Source organism: Rhea pennata, chromosome 7, assembly GCF_028389875.1.
Source record: "Rhea pennata isolate bPtePen1 chromosome 7, bPtePen1.pri, whole genome shotgun sequence".
Taxonomy (NCBI): domain Eukaryota; kingdom Metazoa; phylum Chordata; class Aves; order Rheiformes; family Rheidae; genus Rhea; species Rhea pennata.
Window position 1 is genome coordinate 2,856,310 of NC_084669.1, and position 22,105 is coordinate 2,878,414.

At 40.1% G+C, this 22,105-nt stretch overlaps 1 protein-coding gene across 2 annotated transcripts in view; it reads right to left on the bottom strand.

The window, feature by feature from the left end:
- Positions 1 to 22,105, bottom strand: part of DOCK1 (dedicator of cytokinesis 1) — a 298,286-nt gene that overhangs the window by 76,643 nt on the left and 199,538 nt on the right. For both annotated transcript variants that reach the window (XM_062580681.1, XM_062580680.1), the window contains exons 30-33: positions 8,834 to 8,912; positions 8,171 to 8,271; positions 5,740 to 5,798; positions 445 to 593 (exon numbers count right to left, since the gene is read on the bottom strand). In XM_062580681.1, coding sequence (XP_062436665.1) covers positions 445 to 593; positions 5,740 to 5,798; positions 8,171 to 8,271; positions 8,834 to 8,912 — 388 coding nt within the window. The remainder of the gene's footprint in view (positions 1 to 444; positions 594 to 5,739; positions 5,799 to 8,170; positions 8,272 to 8,833; positions 8,913 to 22,105) is intronic.

Below are 22,105 nucleotides of genomic sequence, written 5' to 3' on the forward strand. Positions count from 1 at the left end.
AACACTGTCACTGGTTGGATAGCTTTTTTTCCCCTCTTCAAAATCCATAAAACTGTAAAGAGTATCAAAATTACAGGATACTGGAGATGATGAATCCTTACAGGTTATAGTTTCTTTTGCCACATTATTAGGATTCCTTTAAGTCTAATTTAACTCAGATGCAGAATCCTCTCCTGAGTCATAGTGAAAATTTAAGACATCTGTCTTTGCTCTCCTTTTGTATCTAAAGAAAGGTTTCGTTTACTTCATGCAAATTTTTGCCTCAGTAAGGATTTAAAACCCTTCAGATGAAAATTCCATAGCCACTCAAACTTATAGAAAACAAACAAACCCACAATTATATTATGCTTGAGTAAAACAAGAAATAACAAAAATTCTTACGTGTCTGTCAAAGAACAGTTAATCTTTCTTACGAACTTCAAATATTTGTAGCCGTCTGCTTACCATCTGGAAACTTCGAGTCGAATGAAATTCACACTGCATCATATCAAAGAATATTGGGATTGTAGCTTTTCGAAGCTCCGTTTCGGGGATAAGTGTCATTTCTAATATAGGTCCCACCATTTCTGGGATGAACTTGATTTTATGCTGACCTTTAAAAAGAAAAATGCATTTCAGAGTTAATGAACAGCCACTGACTTTGGTAGAAGATAATTGCTTTAAAAGCCATATCAATAAATCCTCATATAGCTCAAGATTTGACGCTACTGAAACACGTAGTATAATTTATGACTTTAGAGGGGAACTAAAGGGTATATATAAGCCCGAATTAATAAAGAGTTGTTCAATCAAAAAAAAAAAAAAAAAGAAAAAGAAAAAGAAAAAAACTAGAACTTGCTATGTTTTCCATAAATCAACCATATTTACACTGTTCTAAGGGTTTTTCTTTTAAATACATCTCCTAGATAGGCGAGCAGTGGCCGACAGACCCGTCGGTTACGGCAGCCGAGTGAGAATGCCACCTCTTCCCCGGCGTACAGAGTGCTCCCCGTGTCAGTCTACCCAAACGTCAGCACGAGCGCACACTTCCACAGCCTCAAGGCGCAAAACCACACCTTCGCCAAGACTACAGCGCGTCTTCTTGCCGTAACAGCTGATCTGAGTGGCAAATTGAGTTTCCCGTTGCGGTTTACCAGTGGTATATGACAGACAAACATATTTTAATTCATCTATATTCCATTAGACTAGTAAGACTACTCAGGTACAGCTATGGAAGCATTCAATTAGCAGTTTAGCTTTTGACCAGAACCAACACACATCTAAATAAATGTGATCAAAAAGAAATCCTTTACGAACAGATTTCTTTTTTAGCAGATATAATTTAAACTACTTGATTTGGCAGACCTCAGAATCCTACCAGCATGTTAAGGCAAATTAATATTCAGCGAAAACTGCTATTTGGTATGGTCCTGCAATGCTGCCTCTTGTTGAGGAACATCAAGAGCGAGTGGTAAAGCTTTCTCTCCATCTTTCACTTAAGTATTATTACATTCAGTCTCTCAGGTGACAGTTTTCTTGTATTATGCCTGAGAAGTGTCAGATCCAATATTTCAGAAAACAAATGATAGCGCCAAAAGATATTCGTCAGGCACAAATTCAATGTCATGAAGTTCGCTGTGTGTCACAGTGGGTTTTTCATTGCTTCTAGCACAGGGATTCCCACAGAAAAGTAAATAATATCTTTTGAGGTTTAGACGTGAAAAGATAGAGAATGTAAACTTTTTAAATGTTTGATCGCATTTCCTCTTCTATAGTGGAACATACAGTTGTTGCTCAAAAAGCAAACTACCGGACATCTCACGTAACGACGGAGTCACGCCTCGAAGGGAAAGCGGGGCGCCGGCCGCACCGGGTGCCGAGCAAAGATGTTAAGAGAGGCTAAAGGCACCCGCCGGGGTTGCTCCCCGCCGCACAGGAGCCGGTCTGGAAGAGCCATCAGCACAATCCGTTACGATGGTGCTGCACGTACTCAGTGTTTTTGTCATTCAAAGCCTGTTTGTATTTATAGCAGCGCCGTCTCACAGGTAATAATCAACAGAGTTTTTAAATCAATGAGGACAGAGCATTTTTCAGAATACAAAATTCAGGAGAAGGACTTGGGGGATAGAAGTGTGAGAGTTATTAGCAGAAAGTATTAAATTCACTTGAACATTGCTCTGCAAAAAATCCCTTGCCTGCCGTTTGAAACCCATTTAGCTCTTCACTTCATCTGGAGAGTACGTGAGTGGCTCCCACCAGAATTTACACAACTCTAGTGCACAGAAAAACAAGGGAAATAAGCTGTTTGCACGGCGCAGGCAGCAGCTCCTGGCTTCGGATGCGAAGCATCGTGCCTCACAAAGCAGTTTTCCAGAGCAATTTCCAATGCAGGGAGTTTCTCAGGAGCCTGGAGCACCAGGGTTGTGGCAGGAGGAGGCTGGCAATGACTATGGGAAGCTGAAGCAGCACAAAGCAATCTCGTCTGGTTTTTCTCATCCTGTACAGGCAAGGAATAATGTGTAAAACGAGCTGCCTAATAACTGGGTGGAAAGGAAGTAGGTTTAAAACTCTGACTTCTGCATGAACTGCATGAACGATATAATGACATGCATTATATATGCATGCATTTGCCGTGATGACGCGAGCCACTGCAATGCTGTGCCACGAAATAAAGCACGAGAGCAAAATGCAAGAGGATGCAGCCCTGCTCTGGCCCGCGGCAGCATCCCTCCAGCTGCTGTCACACGCTGCACGCTGATAAACAACCCACCAAGGGAAGTGCTCTTTTTTCTCCTCCAGTGTGGGAACTCCCACGCATAGATTCAAAATGCGACAAGTCTGGAAGAAAATTGAGGAGTCTCTTCTGAAAACTAGAACGTGCAGCTGCTTTAAGAGCTATATGCAAAACAGTATTTTTATGAATATGCAGAAGTTTCTCTTAGTATTGGCTCCTGCCTTGCATTGAGGAGCACTGTTATAACATGCTCACAGAAGAGTACCAAATTTCATTAGCTGAACCAAAGTCAAGATATTTTATTTATTTAATAGCGTGCACAATGTTTTCCATGTCCACGTTCCCCTTGTTTAAATTTGGGCCATAAAAATCTACTAAATAATTTGCTAGCAACTTCCCATCTCACTGGGGTCAGCTCTAAGCATGCATGACTAATTCAGAGCATGTTATTTGCAATGATTTCTATTTATGTTATATTCAAGGTGTAGGTCTATTTTAAATCCTGCCCTTGCCTCTAAAAAGATTAATATCTCTGTCCAGACACCTTTTCTGACATCCACTACTTGGAGTGAACTGCCGGGCCAGTGGCTAGTTACCCAGATGGCGGCAGCAGCAGCAGCAATTTTAATTGATCTTGAGCAATTTTTCTTTCCAACCTCCCTCTAGCTGGTCCAGATGTCAACAGCAAAAGCAGTATTTTTTTCCTCTTTCTCTCCTTTATCAAGTATATTATTTTTGATGCAATTACAATTACTTCAACATTTAACTGTTCTAGCCATTGAAAACTGTTCTGCATGAACCAGTGCCAGACTGTGTTTTGTCTGTGCACCACGTAGCACTTGAAAGTGTGCATCACTTGATCTCCCAGACCTTCAAGACAGAGGCCATGGATTTCTTTACATTTGTGTGATATTTACTGTCTCCCTCAGGTCAAAGGTTCTAACAGAATAGTGACTCAAAATAACATATTAAAGCTGAGGTTGTGATATAGGAGGAAAAAAGCCAGCAAAGACTAACATACATTGCTTTTGGTGTGCCTTCTTTCATTGGTAATTTGCAGCACTGTCCTGTTCTAGACTGGAAAGTTTTAACTTGGCAAGTATTATATGCTAATCATGGTATTTTGTGGGTAAAACCTAATGAGATACAATAATAATTTTTCAGGCTTACTCATACCCTTTAATACATAAATCAAAAGTCAAAGTTAGTTGGCTTCATCATATTTTGTGCACAATGACAGTCATAAAAATTACATGCTCAAGCATATGCAAGAATTATAGCTTTTCAGTTTTGATGCTGTTACTGAACATATACATTAATAATTTGACTAACGTAGAGAAATTTCTGAGATAGAAGTTGTCAAACACAGTAGAATCGATGCCGCTGCGGTGGCAACTCGAGATTCTTCCTTAATTGACGCTGTGACATATGTGAGATTGATGAAGAGCTGGAAGTAAAACATGATCAGCAAAGACTGCCTGGATTCCCAAGAAGAAGAAAAAATAAGCTTTTCTTTACGAAAAGTATAAAGGCCTTTTCGGACAGGGGTCTTATTTATCTTTCCCTTCCACCTTTTATTGGGAAGGGCAGCATTTACTCACTCCTTCAACACGGGAAATTGCAGAATTAGCAACCTGTTTCACTTATACAATCACAGGCATCAGAGCTAGAAGAGGTCAAGAAGTCTTCCACCTGGGTAAACTTAGTTGACAAAGAACTTCTACTTGGAACAAAAAATCTGTCTAATAAACTCTATCAAATATAGAAGGTTTTCATGAAAGCACATAACCTCCTTTACATGCCAATCAATTCAAACCCTTACGAAACTCCAGTGAAAATGATTGGTATCTCCACATAAAGCAATTAAGTAAGTTGTCCAAGAGCACCCAGTGACAATAGCGACAATCATGATGCACTCCATGGTCACCAGACTGAATAAAATAATCTCATGTAGAAACAGCTAGATGCATGTCTACATATACAAATAAACATTTCCAGTTTGGGTTCAGCAAATTCCTAGAAAAGCAGAAGAGGCCTAAGCATCCAAAATCGCCAGAGAAATTAGTAAAATGGCACATAAGTAGATAACTGCAAGCCTAGAAGAGTGAAAGAGTTAGCTAATAACTTCTGAAGGGGATGCCAGGGTTCAGAGCTTGCTGACCCAACATCAGGCATGATGCTGAATTTATTATCTGTCTGTCAAGTCATATATTACTGTGTACTGTGCTTTAATCTGTTCTCCAGACACTTACTCATGAAAGACACTTCTAATAAAAAGTGAATTCAGCTGCTCTCAGAAGGCTTTTTTCATCATTACAGCAGTGGAAGCAAACTCTGTGATATCAAATAAGTAAGGACCTTTTGCATTCCCTTCTTCTCTATATGCTGTATTTTCATAAGTTTCAGCAACAACAGTTCAGCTGGAGTTATAAATAAAGTTGGTAAAATGCATTTATTTCTAATAATTTAAGGAAATTTTGATAAAACTCTGAACAGCCTAAGTGTCTCTACCGTTAAGCTCAGAAAAATGAAATCTGGCAGGTGAGTACATTCAGGTCACAGTAAATATTCAGTTTTTCCTCATGAAACCTCATCCGCATACAGCCAAATTACACCTACAGCACACACGCTGAGTCGAGACTGTCAGATATGCCTAACTTATCTAGGAACTTCAGGGATGTCCACGTTTCCATGCCTTCCTGATCTTCTCCAGTCTTTCTGATACAGCCAAAAAAGCCTGAAAACATCAGACTTTGTACAGAGTTCCCAGGCTGACTTCTTTACACCCTTTGGACCCGTTCATTTTGCTACCGTCCCGGCGACTGCTTGCACGAATTGTGTGTGTGGGCATGTGCTCATGGAGACACAGAGAAAAAAACCAGTCAACAGATACCACCATCACCATTCCTTTCACCTAGCGTTAGGTAGAATACCATGAAGTAATGGAAGAAACGTAAGCGCTGACTGCAGCAACGCGTCTTCCCAGGCTTAACACGTGCTAAGCTGTGAGCGCTCAGGCTACTTACCCAGATTGTACCACATGTCCCTGATCTCAAAGCCAATCTGCCTCCTCATGTCGCCGTACCTTAAAAGAAAACAACACCATGGCACGTTTAACCAAACACTAGCAAGCAAAACGCATTTCGTTTCCAAACGTGACCGGCATTCAAAAAATCTCTGAAACTACCGAAAAAGGTTCCCCAAATTCAACTCGCACCGGCACTTCACGCTAGTAACGCTACACGGCCTCGCTCACGCAGGTCACGGAGATACGCACAGGCACGACGCTCCGCAGCCCCGCCGTCAGCACCGGGCAAAGCGGAGGCCGACTCACTCGCGGGAGCCTCCCGGCAGCGGCGGCGGCGGCGGCGCTGCCGGCCCCGCGCCTCTGATCGCCGCGCTCCCACTTCTCCCTCAAAAGGCGCACGGGTTTCGCTGGATGAGGACTTTAACGAGCGCCAAGAATATGTGCATGCTAGGTAAAATATTTCTATTTTAAAATCATTACTTCAATGATAAAATTAGCAGAATGGTAATATCTGGCAACGTGTGGGATTGTGGTGGAATAACAGTGAGATCCCCTGACATTATTATGGATTAAATAAATTCTTCTGTATCATTGAGCATCTGCTATTACAAACACTTACATACAATGCTTAGCAAAAATTGCAAATTGCAATAATTACATTTTAAATTACTAAATTCTGGAAGTATTAATTGAAATATAACCTTAAAAAGGAGGGTGAGGGTTATATGGGACTAAGTGATTATTTATACCCCTTTGGCACAGAAGTGACAGTGATTTCATATACCAATAAAAGCTAGTGCTCCAAGACCATACATTTATTGCATTCTGTGCAGTTTACTGTGTTAGATATTGCCCCCAAAACATGATTGAACTGAAATAACATTTTTAAAAATTATTATAGCAGAGATTTACAATTCAGCAAACTTCATTAGGTACCATCTGCAAATGACTTGTTTACTTATATCATCAGTGAGAAATGTCTGTTGATTTCTCGCATTTCTTCAATAGTGAGATACACTGTGTAGTTTTATATAAAAATAGCCTGATTTTTTTTTTTTTTTCCATCTAAGACTCTCATCCTCAGGCAGAGGATAATCACATCACGCAAATGCATTGCCAGGGACCTACAACAGCCCGTTTTGATCCATTTCTGCTCCAAGTGATTGATTGGAGCTCTCTGACTTTTAGAGGTGTCCTTCCTACTCTTAACCACAAAAGAGGATTTGGGCCATCGATCCCACCTTGTGCAAAAACATTTTGTTCTATAAATTGTAAATCTAATGAAATAAAATTTACTTGGCTTTCCAAACCCAGCTTGATTTCCTCTTAAAAATGTGTAACTTTAATGTTATTTATGATTTTTATATCCCAAGTGCAGAAGCCTGAGCTCTGCTTGACACCACTTTTTCCCCTGAACTTGTAAATATTCCTGTTTCATCAAGCAAGCCTCCAGAGCGGAGGTATGTACACTAGAGCGTACAGTGATTAAAAATTCTGTTTTAACAGGCAGGTAAGGCAAAGACTCCAAAGCAAGCATGTCAAAACTCATGACGGACTGAAAGAGTTTGAAGGGCAAAACTTAGCTACCAAAGAACGAAATGACCTTTTCGTATCAACTGTGGTAACCTTACTGAACCCGAAAACAAACTGCTTTTGCACACACTCTTTATAAAGATCAGGACACAGAAAGAGAATCCACCCAAACTGCTTGAAAACATTTAACTGATCTTTTTCAGTGTTCCTCGTTCAGTTATTTAATGACAGGGTTCACTACACTGGAACCCCAAGGAAATGGAGCAGAAATGCGTACTTTAAACAAAATATTCCTGCTCTTAATTCTCTGCTGTCTTTTCTTTGGATAGGTTTGATTTGCTGTGAAATTTCAAACAGAAATCAGCTAGTTGAAGCTGCCTGTGCAGAGATGGGCAATGTAATTCCCTTATAGCCTGGACATTGTACACGGCTGTAGCTGTGCAAAAAAAAAAAAAAAAAGAAAGAAAAGAAAAGAAAAGAAAAAAAGAAAAAAAAATCTGCAAGGATATCGCAGTGAAACCTACTGTAGCTAGGAAAATTCAGTCTAAAAGGCCTTTAGGGATTAAGCAATAAAGAGTGCATGTAGAATGAGATTAGAATAAGCACAAAGCTAAAGTGATTTCAGTTTTATAATGTGTTAATACTTCTGAAAAGTCTTGACTCTATGAACATCCTGCAGTATAAAATACTATCTTCACCAGTAATGAATCGTGTAATTTAGATCTTGATTCAAGGGTAGAAACACATGCAATACTTGATTCATGTTTTTAAAGCTAACCTTTCATTATATCATGATTACATCTCAATTTGAATGGATTTAACTAAGAAATTAGACTAAAATTATGTTAATAGACCTCAAGCTCTTGTCCATGATTTACAAGACGAATAGGACTTACTTGTTAAGTATTTTTGCTCTTTTAGCACTTGAAAAATTCTCCAGTTGTAAAGACTCTTGTGTAAGAAAAGCAACAGCCAGGTGAAAGTAGTTGTTCCAAAGCTGAAAACCCCCCAAAATGACAAGAATAGATACCATTAATTTTCTGAAATATTCTCCTGCACATCTATGAAACATCTTAGAAGCATCTAAATTACACACATAAATATCCAACAGCAAAACAACAGACACCAGAGAAAAGTCGTTTCTTAAAAAATTCAGTGTACATCTCCTCGTGTGTATTTCCCACAAAGCATTTCCCAGCTAGAAAACTTAACTGCATTTTGATGACTCAAGCAAAATCAAGTATCAACACGAGTTCTTTTTTTTTTTTTAGCTAAAAAACTATATTTTACATACAAACAAAGTTTAACATAATGTACATATTACTTAATTTTCACAAAGGGAACTTGTTTAAGCTCTAGAGGGGATCTCTGCAGGATGAGACCCACGAGACAGAAGTGGGACGTGTATTTGTTGAGCCTGAAATGACTTAGCACAGTCTTCACGCGTTGGGAAGAGGAGAACATCGATTTATACATACGACAAAATCACAGAGAGGGGACACAAACATATTACAACATTCGTATTAGTCCCCAAGATGTTGTTTGGTATTTTTTCTTACCTGTAACTCAAAATTGGCTTGATCAAGAAATTTTTTGTTTAGCATATCTGCATACTGATTAATTGCTCGCAGGAAGACTCTGAAAGATCAAGAGAAAATTACATAATTACACACTCTACTGTGGCACCTCTGTACATTTGGCATCCCAATTAGACAAAACTCTGAGCCTGTCTGGAAGGTGGAAAGCAGTGTGATCTCACCACTGTTAAGCATTCCAAATTATATGCATATGGTCTAAAAATTAATCAAGCAACTTAGTATATGCAAGGAATGTTTTGGATAAAATCACTTCTCTTTAAAACACCTCAGGATAATCAAGAGATCATTTAAAAAAAATCAGCTTATTAGGAAAAAGTATGAATTATTTTTTTTTAAGTTACAGCATCTTAATGTTATATATAACCTAGACCCCGAAACTGTCTGCAGTTTAACTTGCAGATCAAGCAAAATGCAGTTTTAAGTGCTGATGAGCCAGATGCTATTTTACTTATGGCACAATAACATACATAAATGCTGCTGATAAACAATGCTTTGAAGCTCATGCTATGCTCTACTTTTAAAATGTTGATTTAGTACCCAGTATAGTTTATTGCTTTTCTAAAAAGGACGCTTCCTAAATTACAACAGGAGCTGGCTTGACAAGCTTTAAAAATAAAACCAAATGGTGTAGTATAAGTAGGTCACTACATATTCATGGTGCTGAAAAGCAAACATATTATCCTTTGGTATCCTAATCTCCATTTTCAAAATAAACATTAGATTCCGCCTGGAAACTTCAAATTTACGCTCTGAAACTGGCAGCGAATGCCCAGACAAACGAGCGTGCCTTCTGCGCAGCCAGTCCACGATACAGATTTATGTCTCCGGCCAGAACAGGCAATGATAAAGACCGGTCCCAGCAGACCCATCTTTTTTTTTGGCCCAATAGCAATCTTTAAAAAGAGAGCTCGCGTTAGAATGCAAAAAATAATGTTAGTCTTTCTACAGGCTGACAAACAGCAGCGTTTTTAAAAACTTAACAGTAGAGGCAGTCAGCAACATATTTTACTGAATTTGAGATACCTCCCGATCTCTCCAGACAAAAATGAGGGTTTAACAGAATGTTCACCAACCCAAATGAAAGACAACACACGGACATCAGGATGGGATACCAGATTATTTACGTATACAAAATCAAGCCAGTAAAAACGAGTAAGGCAAAGATATTGATACCACTGGGATGTCTCACACAAACACTTTACAGTAGTGCTCATTATACCTAAAAATCTCATATGTATCTACGTACTTGTATCCTACACATGCGGAGATACGTTTCGAGACCAGTACATCTGTGTATTATTCACCCGTGTCTTTGTCAGTATATACATCTGGAAACAATTTCTTTACGAGATTTTACAAATGAGATGAATTCAGCACAGACAATAATACACTGCAGACATCTGTATTTTAAATCTACGATTCAATTACTGAGCTGTAGCAAATACTAAGATGGAAGCTAAAGTTACCCATGTAATCAGAATATCAACAATTCGATATTTAGACTAATATTCTGTTTTGTTTCGTGTTTTTAAAATCTGATAATACCATGAGATCCGTTAGTCTTCCCAAAAGAATTAGTAATTTAACATAGTAAGAGGGACTATCTAGTGTACCCTGCGTTATGAAGATGAAATCAGTTCTAACACAAGGAGGATTATGCCTACAATTTAATTATGTTGCCTCAAGATATCACTGTGATGCATTCAATCTGCTCCATCTAATTAAGCCTTGCAACAATCTCATTACTTTATATAACATTATTTTCTTTAAATGGTAACTCTCATTTTTCCCCTATATTAATTCCAGTGAACAGAAACGAAGAGCAAATAAAGTGGAATCTACCATACCGCAGCTGCCAAAACACCTAGTCAAAAAGTATCTGTGAAAGTAAATAAGCGGCACTGACCGTTTATACCCCACGTGCCAGCCTGTAACGCTGGCTGGCTATAGGAAGACAGGTATTCCTCCCAACTCTCCGCAAAAAAGGAGACAGAGATCATTTTACCCGGTGAAGGGGGCGATACTTGACCAAATAGCAGTACTTGAATAATATCAAATTTAATTTAATTTTTAAACCTTGGTATAGGATAAAGCTAACTGAATTGCACTGGGAAAAAAACAAGATACTTTTGTTTGAACACAAAATGAGCTTATTTCAATCACATCTGCTACGGTGATATATGAACATCAATATTTACTCTTTGATTTTTTTTTGTTAGAACAAATACTCCTTGGAAGTTAATATTAAGAATATACATCAGGCTATCAGCATCAAGAAGCAGCAAGTTGTACAGCATAGCTGGTACATCACAACAGCACTCCTTTACCTTGCTGTAAAATTTGTGCTATTTTATGGCCTGACAACAGGCCATAGGCTGGAGTTAGATAAATGTAGTTTTCTGTTGTGCTGAGACCACCAACTATCACACTTGAGCACCTTTTACTCCTCAATATACCCACGAGAGGTGCCACCCTGATGGCAAATTAGACAGTCCTGCACAGACAGGATCCTGAAGAATATGACAGTACTCTGCAAATAATGCGGAAGAAAATGCTCGCTTGCTCCTAGAAGGAAACCTCTGATTTTAAACTGGGATAGAAGCAGCTTGGGCACCCTCTGCAAGTAATCTGCAGAGGCATCTAGGAGAAATCCAACTACGATGCCACACCGGAGTAGTCAGTATTTGTTCCAAAAGCTTTCAGAGAGGTTGATCTCCAAGCTTAAACCGAGAGACAGCTATTCGCTACCCGCTCTCTGCTATTCCTCTTGTGATAGCACAGGAGAAGGAGCACTAAACATGACCGAACAAGAAGATAACCCGCTTTCCGGCTGCCAAGACCTCTAGGCCTTGGCTGGCCACCTGAGACGGCAGAGAAATAATCAGACTTCTGGAGAGCACCGTTAGGATGCAAACAAGGCAAACCCACTGTTGGATGGAAATATGCTGCTGGAGATGTTGCACTCAAATGTTGAAATCAGCTGAAGCTGAGGGAAAAAACCCCTAAGTATTGCTACCCGGAGTGTTGAAACGCTGCATCCGGTGAGCAAGCTGCAATTAAGTGAACGAGAATCAGCACAAGTAGCAACAGACCTAGGGGTATAAGACGACGGCAAGACGGTTAGGTTGGCATCATTTCACTGCATCACGGTGAGACTCTGCAGCACACTTAGTCAGAAGAGAAAGATTAGTTTGAAGTAATCATTTGGATAGAAAAGGATTCTGCCAGATGAATCCTTGGCTCTAATCCAAGAGGAGAGAAACAAACACCTGCGAGGCATGCTGTGGCTCAGGAATGTAAAAGTGATTCAGGTTTATGCCCAAATAAAATGCAAAAGAGGAAGCAGAAAAAAACTTCATAAGCAAGTTCAGCTGTTAGTTTGCTCTCCTCCCCCCCGGGGGTGTACTGATAATTTGCAATAACTTCGGTGTTAAAGTTACGGGGACATGGCTCTTCTGAATACGTGGAATTAAATCAAGTGGGTCACTTCAGTACTGAAGAACACACTGGCTGCTGCTAACATGCATCTGGAAGAAAGGTACACTTGGACATCCCCAGCCCAACAGACGAATCATCAAACTGATCTTCGACGTTCAGGCTGGGAACATCAATCCGCAACGGCATACCTTCTCTTGGTGCAATTAAGAGCGAACACTGGTTTCTAGTTGCATGCGTGTAAAAACAGGAGGGGGGGAGTGCTTTTGTGGAAGTTTGGTTTTGATTAATGAAAGAGTACATTATTGATGGCCAGCAACAGCCATAGAAGTTCAACGCTGAAAAAGCGAAGTTTGGAGATGGGAAGCAATCACAATGTAGTCTGTTCCAATATTGAGAATGTCACACAGAGCAAGAAAGTCTAATGCTAACAAATTGGAAGAGATCTGCAAGACAAAAGACTTTATCAACCCAATTAAAAGAAGGAAATTAACCTTCGTAAGATGTGATTGGAATAAAAGGAGTATAATTACAGAAGAAAATCACTTAAGGATACCTTAAAGAAAGAAAAGCCATTGTTAAAGGGCATAAATATCTACCGAAGAACAAAACTAGTGAGCTGGCGAGCCCAGGTGCACTGTGTGTTGAGCCCCGGAGGATGGACAACGATGGGACTGGCTCCAAATCTGCTGCAACTTTGGTGTCTTGTCTGTTACAGCTGGAGTGAAGGTCCTTTGAGGAAGGGATTGTCATTCTTTTCCCCTGCATTTAGATAACTTCAGTGAGGTTCTAGTCCATCATCAGGATTTCTTGCTATTTTATTCCTCTTTGTTATTTCCTGATGAGAAACCCTATCAGCTCTTTCTAAGCCAAAAGGAAAATCAACTTCACAAATACAAAACTGAATGCTGCAGAAATGTCTCAGCAAAACTGCGGGTGACACACTGAACAGAAGTCAGCATGTCCCAGAGTTCAGAAACGGTATTTTTACTGGTATTGATTACTAATTACTTGCAATAGCCCCACGGGGTGTTACCTGGTCCGTGGCTAAGCGCTTGGACAATGCTCCACCAATAATGCAAAATTCAACTTTTTGATCCCATAACTCTACCTTTGCAGAGAGATCCGTTCTCCTACAAACCACCCCACTGAATCCAGGAATTTGTTCCTATACATCAAAAAGAAGAACCTAGGCTTTAAATGGCAATAATATATGATGAAGGGACAAAAGGATTCCTTTTACAAGCACGACAGCAATACCCAGGCCAAACGTCTCATACCTCTTTCTCAGGTATGGTCTTTTTTTGCTTCCTCCATTCTCCCTAATAACTAACCAGGTGCCCTGATCTGCTTCTTCACCCACGTTTAAAAATATTCCTTGCCCCATTTGCTTCCATTCAGCCTCCCTTATCACTGAAAGTGTTCACAAAAAAAGAGAAAAAGACTATAGAAAAGATAAGGAGAGCTGGAAGTCGCACGATGCTGTAACACACCCAGCTCATGGGGTACCACGCGCACACAAACCAAACTCGCTAGAAGTCCAGTTACTATCTCTGCAAAAACATTTGTTTGCAGAAATAATCTACAGAGAGACATTCCAAAAGTAGAAAAATTCTTACAATGTACTCTTTTTTGTACGTTATTTAGTTAGCTCTAATATCCAGGGATTCTGGTTTACAGAATTTGCAGTTCTGTAAAACACTCACAAGAAAATATGAAAACAATACAAGTTACAAATATGTTCCCCAGGAAAAGCAGTAAAAAAGAAGAAACAGAGAAAGAAAGAAAAAGAGAGAAACAGGCAGAAGAAAAGAGAGAGAAGGAAAGTGAGAGAATCCCTAATGATAGAACGATTATCCAAGCAAGATTACACAGATGCAGCTTAGAATAATTTAGGTTTATCTGATAATTCAGTAAAAGGCAGGGATTGGGAGTGGGGCTTCACCGGCACTATTACGATGCTATTCCAGTTAATTTAGATGGAAGGATAATGAATGCTTTATTACTGCTCATCAGCCTTCCTGCACATCACCATTCCTTGCATGCTTGAGCTTTTGCTTCTCTGGGAGACAAATTTACTGTGCATATATGAGACAGACTACTCTTATCTTGTCAGACTGCGTATGAAACAACAGACCTAGACCTTGAAATCCCAGCGCAAAACCCCAAACTTGAACAAATGCTCACCAAAGCATGAATAACAAAGTCTTTTTTTAAGAAGCAATCACTTCAAATACCTTCAGATTATTTTTTCAACTTCTCAGTTTTGTAAAGCACAGTTAATTTTTAAAAACTTTCTATCCTATATGAATTAAAATTTACATTTTAATATACTGCTATGACCACATTCCTCTTGGCATCATACACAAGTAGGGTGATTCTCAACACCCGAACGCAAAGGATACGTAGTGACCTCATGCTATGATTTCATATACATATTTTCTCTATGTCAAATGAGAGTCAAATAAAAATAACAGAAACGTGCATGTATGAAGGTATCTGCCTTTGGGCATCTCTTTGCAATTTTCTCCCTTCCCAAATTCCACGTCTCTTTTCTTTTCCTGAGGCAGTATTATTGTTCACCCTTTTTCACGCTTCCCAACACGACAACCGCCCAGTCCACATTAAGGTTGCCCAAACCCTTTCTTATTTTGCACTGCTGCATACGGTACTTCTCAGTCCAGTCTATTTCTCCATTTTTTTAACAATCTATTAAAAAGATTATTTGCACAACGGTCTTTCTAATTCACCAGGCTAAACAGCAGTCAAAACACAACCCCCCACTTCCCCCGCCCCCCAAAAAAAAGGAAAAAAAAAAAAAAAAAAAAACCCTCGATGATCTGCTTTCTTTTGAATGACGACGCACGTTCCCTCCTGGGCTGACTACGATAACAGCATACAGCAATCCCAATGAAGACGCGCTACTAAAATATTTTTCTAAAAAAATATTTCCGAAACCATTTCAACATATTATCTGTAATCACTGACTGCACCTTCCTAATTTGTATTCTGTACCGTGTGTCCTCTAAAACAACAGAGACAGATGAATGACAAACAACTGCAAGTTAAGAAATTCTGAAGGACAATCTTGTGGTCTGACTATCAACAGTAGATACCTCATAATATGTACAATGTATTATTCCACAAATAAACCTTTACAGTACAGTTAACTTGCTCCTTCAGATCAATTTGACAGAAAAAAATCTGTGGAAATAGACAGTTACACCATTGGACAACAAAGTGATAAATGTTTACAGAAAAAAAGGTCGAATTTAAATTCCATCTAAGTGTCCTGGTGTATATACCTTACCTACCCAACAGGCTGATGAATCCACATTGAGTATAAAATGCACTTCATGCACCTTTTAAAATCAATTGGACTTCCTGGCAAGAAAGGCATCTTTATGAGTAGAGGTAGCAGAACTGGTCCTAGTACTATTGCAGTAACACCTGCATCCTCTCCCTCAACTCGGCAATCATCTGCAAGTTAAATTCATAATACTTTTTCTTTTAAAGTGAAAATTAAAATTTCCATCAACTGATGAACCAAATGTTCTGGATTTGGTGGTCTGCGCAGAACTCCTGGGGCTGCGATGCCTGCCAATGCTTCAGCATCACCCCTTCCTGCTCGCCCACAAATCCAGGTTGACCTTTTCTGCAGACAGTGCCCATAATGCCTGGAACAACAGGAGCCACGTGTGGAGCCAGGGTGGGAGTGAAATGCGCTGCTCTGGGAATTTAATTATCAGCTGACTAAACATGTAAATCACGAACAGGCTGGCTTCCTTGCTTGCTCTCTCACTGGGAGATGGGGGAAGAGAAGAGCGTGAACGTCAGTGGAGTGCTTAGCCCAAAGAGTAGCTGCCCGCTTAAGGGTCGTTTCACAGAATCGTAGCAGCACAGGACTGCTGAGGTGGGAAGGCACCTCAGAGGTCTCCAGTCAAGGCAGAGCAGGTTGCACAGGGCCATGTCCGGTGGGGTGCCAAGTATCTCCAAGCGTGGAGACTCCACCACCTCTCTGGGCCACCCGTTCCTTGCGTGTTCAGCCTCGCCCAGTGCCCTTCTTTCCTCATCACTACTCTAAAGTGTAGCGTGTGACTTCTGGACGACTTCCAGAGTGCAAGAAAGAAGAAGCTTGAGATTTCTATATTCTTTTTCAAGAGCACCAGTAAACTCTGCCTCCTCGAATTTATCTAAGATGCAACTCCAACTGTAGATGTAACCTTATGTACTAAATTTCACCTCCTAGAGAATTTTATGGCAGGGTAATAAAAGCTTGGAAATAGTTTTTTCTAATGGAAGCACTAGCAGACAATATAATTGAAGAGTTTTTAGCTAAGGCTAAAACTGAGAACCCAGGATCTACTGCATGTTGACAGTATTAGTGGGTGTTTTTTTCCAAAAATTAATATTTTTAAGAAAGATTTAGTGAATTTAAAGTAACTTTTCTATTATGCAAGTTGGCAAAAACTTACAATAGATCTTCCATTTAAAACATAAACATAATTTGTTCTAGCTGCTGGAAGATGCTTCTGCATTGAGGTTAGCTATTAAACAGTTTTCATCATAACGTGCTGCTCTAACACACAAAGAGTCTGCACTAAGGTACACATATCACCACCTTCCGTTGGCCAGTATATTTGCCATAAATATGACTTCCAAGCAACTGTGGACCACAGAGGACAGCTTTGTGTGCTCTCAGACGTTTGCCAAGCCAGCTGTCCATGGCTGGTGGACTTCTCTCCCCCCAGGCTCCAATACACAGCTCTCCAGGCAGCCTATTACTTTCCTGAGCAAACACCAGCTGTGGGTGCAGAAAGATGCTTAACAGATCTCTACATTTTGAAACTGAGAAGGGAGATGGCTTTTGAGATGGTCCCTCTGTGCAAGATTGATATGGGCCATTAAACAATGCAAGAGCTTAGTCTCCGGAAAGAAGTCTTCTTACTTTTTATTTTGACTTGACCTTGGCTGGAGAATACTGCTGCAGCATCTATATCTGTCTGCCGTTACACAAAATATCTGCTTGGCTTTACGTGCAGATATACCAGGAAGAGGTTCTTAAACAGGTATTTGCTATGCAGCACTCTAGCGCACCACACGAGTCCGACAGCCAGTCCTTGCTGCCTCGACCATTCATTCGGTACAGTAACTGCCAACCCTCGCTACCGCTCCAACGCTGCGGAGTAAAAGCGCAATTCAGCCAGTAGTTGCAGCAGCAGAATCGATAAATTGAAAGATGTTTACTTCCTAGGGTTCTGCTTTCTAAAGAAACATTTAATCTGGAAAGGGAAATAATTAAAAGAAGAGAACAAACTCACATGAAGTGTGGGAAAGTCCACTGTAGACAAATTTTCCAAGACGGCGTGAAAGTTCTGACTATGAATTTGGCAAAAAGTTTTCAAACATTGTTACAGCATCTCATCATTTGCACCAAAGGAAGTGCTCTCATTTCCTGCTGACAGCACCGTCCTCTGATTCATACATTTCCATGGATATCTAGATGTGTGTACAGACGAAAGCTACTTCAGGTAATCATGGATAGATCAATAGAATTGATTCCCTACATTTCAGTTTCTTTGACGTTTTCATCAATCTCACAATCAACTGTTAAGACAATTGCTGAGGGCTAACTAAATTGCATAATGCTTCTGGAAAAATAACCCTAATTTTTCCTATGGGCATTTAATTACTTCATCAAAAGCCATCACAGAATACTAATGAGGAACAAGAAAGCAACTTGCAGACCAAGGAGGTCCCAAAAGGTTAGCTTAGCACCTTTCCATGGTGGTAGGGTCATAAATCAGGCGCGTCTCAGCAGCCCAGTTTGCTCTTTTGTTTGTCCATTACCCAAAACGTAAAGTTAATCAGGGTGCTTGAGGGTGCTTAATCAGGCCTGCATATGATCCAAAGCATGGCTCTCAGATACTGAAGGGACACACAACGTTTTAGGAAGGTAACGGGTTATGCGAGAGCAAGAAGGAAAGGAGATGAGAAAAACGCTCATCTCCCATAGAGACCATTGCTCGGGCAACCTAACTGTTAACCTCTGGGCAAGACCAGCGGTCTGCTTCGCTTCTAACTTCTCTTGCAGGCACGTGTCTGATCCTGCCTGTAGCAAGGAGACAGGACTGAAATAAATGCTTCCCTACAGTGCTTCCAGGACGAGGAGGGATTAAAACAGGAGATATCACCTCGGCTTTGAGGTGCGTTCGAAGGCAGTAGGAACGGAGAGGGGAGCAGAAAGCCATTTATCTAAACGCAAACATGTGGTTAAGCCGTGCTTGGGTACGAGGGAAAAATTACAGAGCTGCGTACGAATGTGTGCCCAATTCTGAAACCTCTGTTGGGCTTCTCTTGTTTTTAATGTAATTGTTCTATATTCTTCTAGTTTAGCAACTAGTCTGACAGGTCAGCAGTGAACATTGGCAGAGTTGGGCCCTGCAGCTCCACAAGGATCAAAGATACCAGGTAACAGATTCAATTCTCTAAACTATTTAATAAACATTTGCTGAAACGCTGAAAGTCAGGAGTCCTAACTTTCCACAAATAAGGAAGGGGCCTACGATTTCTTCTTCCGGTACGTAACACAATTTTCCTGCGTGGCATTCACACCGGCGCTGAGCCCTGCTGCAGCTGACCACCTCGGGTGCAACCCCCCCGAAGCCTCCTCTCACACAAATCCCTACAACTTGATAACTTTTTTTTGGTATGCTCTTTATTTTGCAAAGCCCAAAGATTACGATTACCTGTGATTAATCTAAGCAGTTCCTTCATCCTTGCTATCCATTTGCTCTTGCCAACTCAGAATAGCTAAGCAATGTTGCAGACAGAAATGACCTGTCCTGCAATGAAACTGGACGGTTAAAAACATTTTTGCTTACCATTTTACCAATCACACAACATTTTCAACAAAAGTCCAGCTCGACGGAGGAATATGTCTGACGCTAAGGACAGGCCAATCTGTAGCCCTGACACGTGCACTTTCTGTATTAAAACAAAGCGTTCTAAAACAACGTGGTTGCAGTTTGTAGTCTTCAGACATATTAAAGGCTACGGAGGATTTGGTATTTACTTTGATGAGCCAATCCTCCTCAGAATTTTACAGCTGTTAATTAGTTCCTACCCAGTAAAGGCGAAGCCTCGGAGGCAAGCGCAGTCAGGGTTGCAAAAAAACGACTAATCATCTCAGTAAAAGTTTTTGCCAGAAGTAGCTTTGTATTAAATAAGTTGTGAAGTACAGTTGTGCATACATATACCACGGAATATGAATACAGCATTGCTTATAAGTACAGCCAAATCTATCTTTCATTTTGTTAAGAAGCTTAACCAAATTTACCAAACATTTAGAATAGAATACATTAAGCTCCCTTCACTGGCTGTCAAAACAGGTAACACGTATAGAACTAGACCTGCTCTGCCTGCACCCAAAGAGGACATGTATGCAGTGGTTTCCAAATACTGCTCTCGTCTCCCTAGAGAATTAAGAACTTTAGAAGACTGAAGCTGTAACGTGCCACTAAAGCATACCCATTCTCCAGGGAAGACTGGCTTTCTCTGTAGAATAACTGAAAACCATTGCCTTCCAACGCGAGATCAGCATTTTTTTTTAAAAGCAGTGTCTCGAGAGACCTTGCACCTGGATTGCGCAGAAGCACCGTTTTGCACAACTTTTCACACTTACGCAATACGCCAATCTGTCATTCCTAATCCTCAGCAAGCTCTTCAAACTACAGAAATGCTATACATGCATAAAGTATTTTTTAAACTGCAGAAAGCCATTCTACCTTTTGAAATATAAACAGTACCTTGGAAGGCCTCTCTTAGTATACCTCAAGATTAAAACTTTGTATCTAACAGCTGAGTTCGTAAGACTGCACAGTGACTGCAAGATATGGCTGCAGTACATTGAATCCTGGTCTTTGCTGAGACGGAGCCATCCCAAAAGTTTAGTTTAGTGTGGACGCAGAAATAAGCACTTCCCCAAAGCTAAGCCAGCTCTATTTACTTTATCCAGAAAGTAGCACTTTGCATTTGGAAATCACCCTGCTTTGGAAAGTTCCTGACTCTGAGGAGCATCGCGGGACACTAACAAATTGGAAGATCGTAAATCCCAACAGTGCACAGCAGATGGTAAAACGTACAGCATGCAAGTGCCAGCACCGCTAAATCGCTCCTGTGCTGTGGACGTACCTCTAAGCCTTGCAAGGACAAGAAAGGCAGCCAGTCATTGCACAACCATCGGTGTCCCTGCGCCAATTTTCCCGGGCTGGGTCGAAGCATAGTTGGGCAAAGAGCCTATGTAACATTTACGCACCATTTATGCTCTTCTTACAGTCTCTTCTGGCCTGAATTTCACGTTTTGGCCATCTCTGAGCAGAGCGTGCAGGATGCCAAAGGCACTATGACTGAGTGGCTTCTCTGTGAGCAAATTCTAATTATTTTATGGGCTCACGTGGGCAATGGAAACCAAGCGGGGAGGGCATCTGCGCTAGCCCCAACGCTAGGAGTAAAAGTAGAAAAAAACTGCAAACAAAAACATCCATGTTGAAGTTGGCTTTTTTTTTTTAACCCAACAGCACTTTTTGCAGCAGCAGTGTATTAACATCTAAAGCTGTCTTAATCCTGATACAGCACATTATGTAATGAAACAGTTTGTTACTTTGTTTTTGAAAAACAGGATATGTACTAGGCACAGTAATTAGAAGAGCCACATGTTCTTTTGTTATGTAGAAGTCTTTTCTCTACCCTATGAAAAACGTCCAGTGATCTGGACCACAGTGAAACTACTCAGTTTTTTAAAGAGGGCAGGATATTACTGATTTTTTAAAATAATACTAGCCGCCTTTTCCAATTACAGAAAAAAAAAGAAAAAAAAAAAAAAAAAAAAAAAGGGATGCGAGACATGGCAACACTGAAAATGCTACCAAACTGGAAGGAGGGGAATTTCCTGCCTGGACAGACCCTGGTGGCACAAAGGGGAACGGGAAGGATATGTGGTGGGTCACTGCAAGGGTGCAAAATTTGTTTAAAATTTATATGATTTCAGCTTTAAAGTAAGTACCTGTGCTCTGCTGATCACTGATAATCCCAAAGATATTAAAAGTGGGCTGCAAGGGGTATACAAAACTGTTAGAGAATTTACAGCACTTTCAATTAAAAGTTTGAGGATTATATCACCAATGCAAAAGCAAAAGTATTCAGCTTTGATCACGAAGAAGGAAGAATATGCAACAAATATTTTATATGCTGTTGCAGAGATAATTTCAACAATGTTTTTCCAAAAATGCCAACTCAGAGGTAAAGACTTTTTTTTCCCCACGCTTTGAGAGTCTTTTCCTTTTCTCTAGCTTTACTGGAAATAATAAGCCCCTGCTATTTAGGTCATGCAATTTAAATTTTACTTGGGATAAACAGCAAAAGGGTTTCTATTATCTTTTTTTATTACATATGATATATTTTTACATTATGATTATTTTATATTTTTATTATTTCTGTATGTTTATACTATATATACTTGCATATTTTAACATTTTCTCCTCTATACTGCACCAGTAAAATTCTTTAGGCATACCTAGGGGTTATACATTTACTGAATCCCATAAAACATACCAAGTTTTTCTTGTAAATAATAAGAAAAGAAAAGAATACAAACTGCAATGACTGGACTAACAGCTTTCTTGGCAAATGAGGGAAAGAAATACAACATCTGTTGGAGGGAGGCAGGAGATGTTATGCGTTTTAACACATTATACATATAGCATCAGGAGCGGACAACATTTTTACAATTCTGTGGTG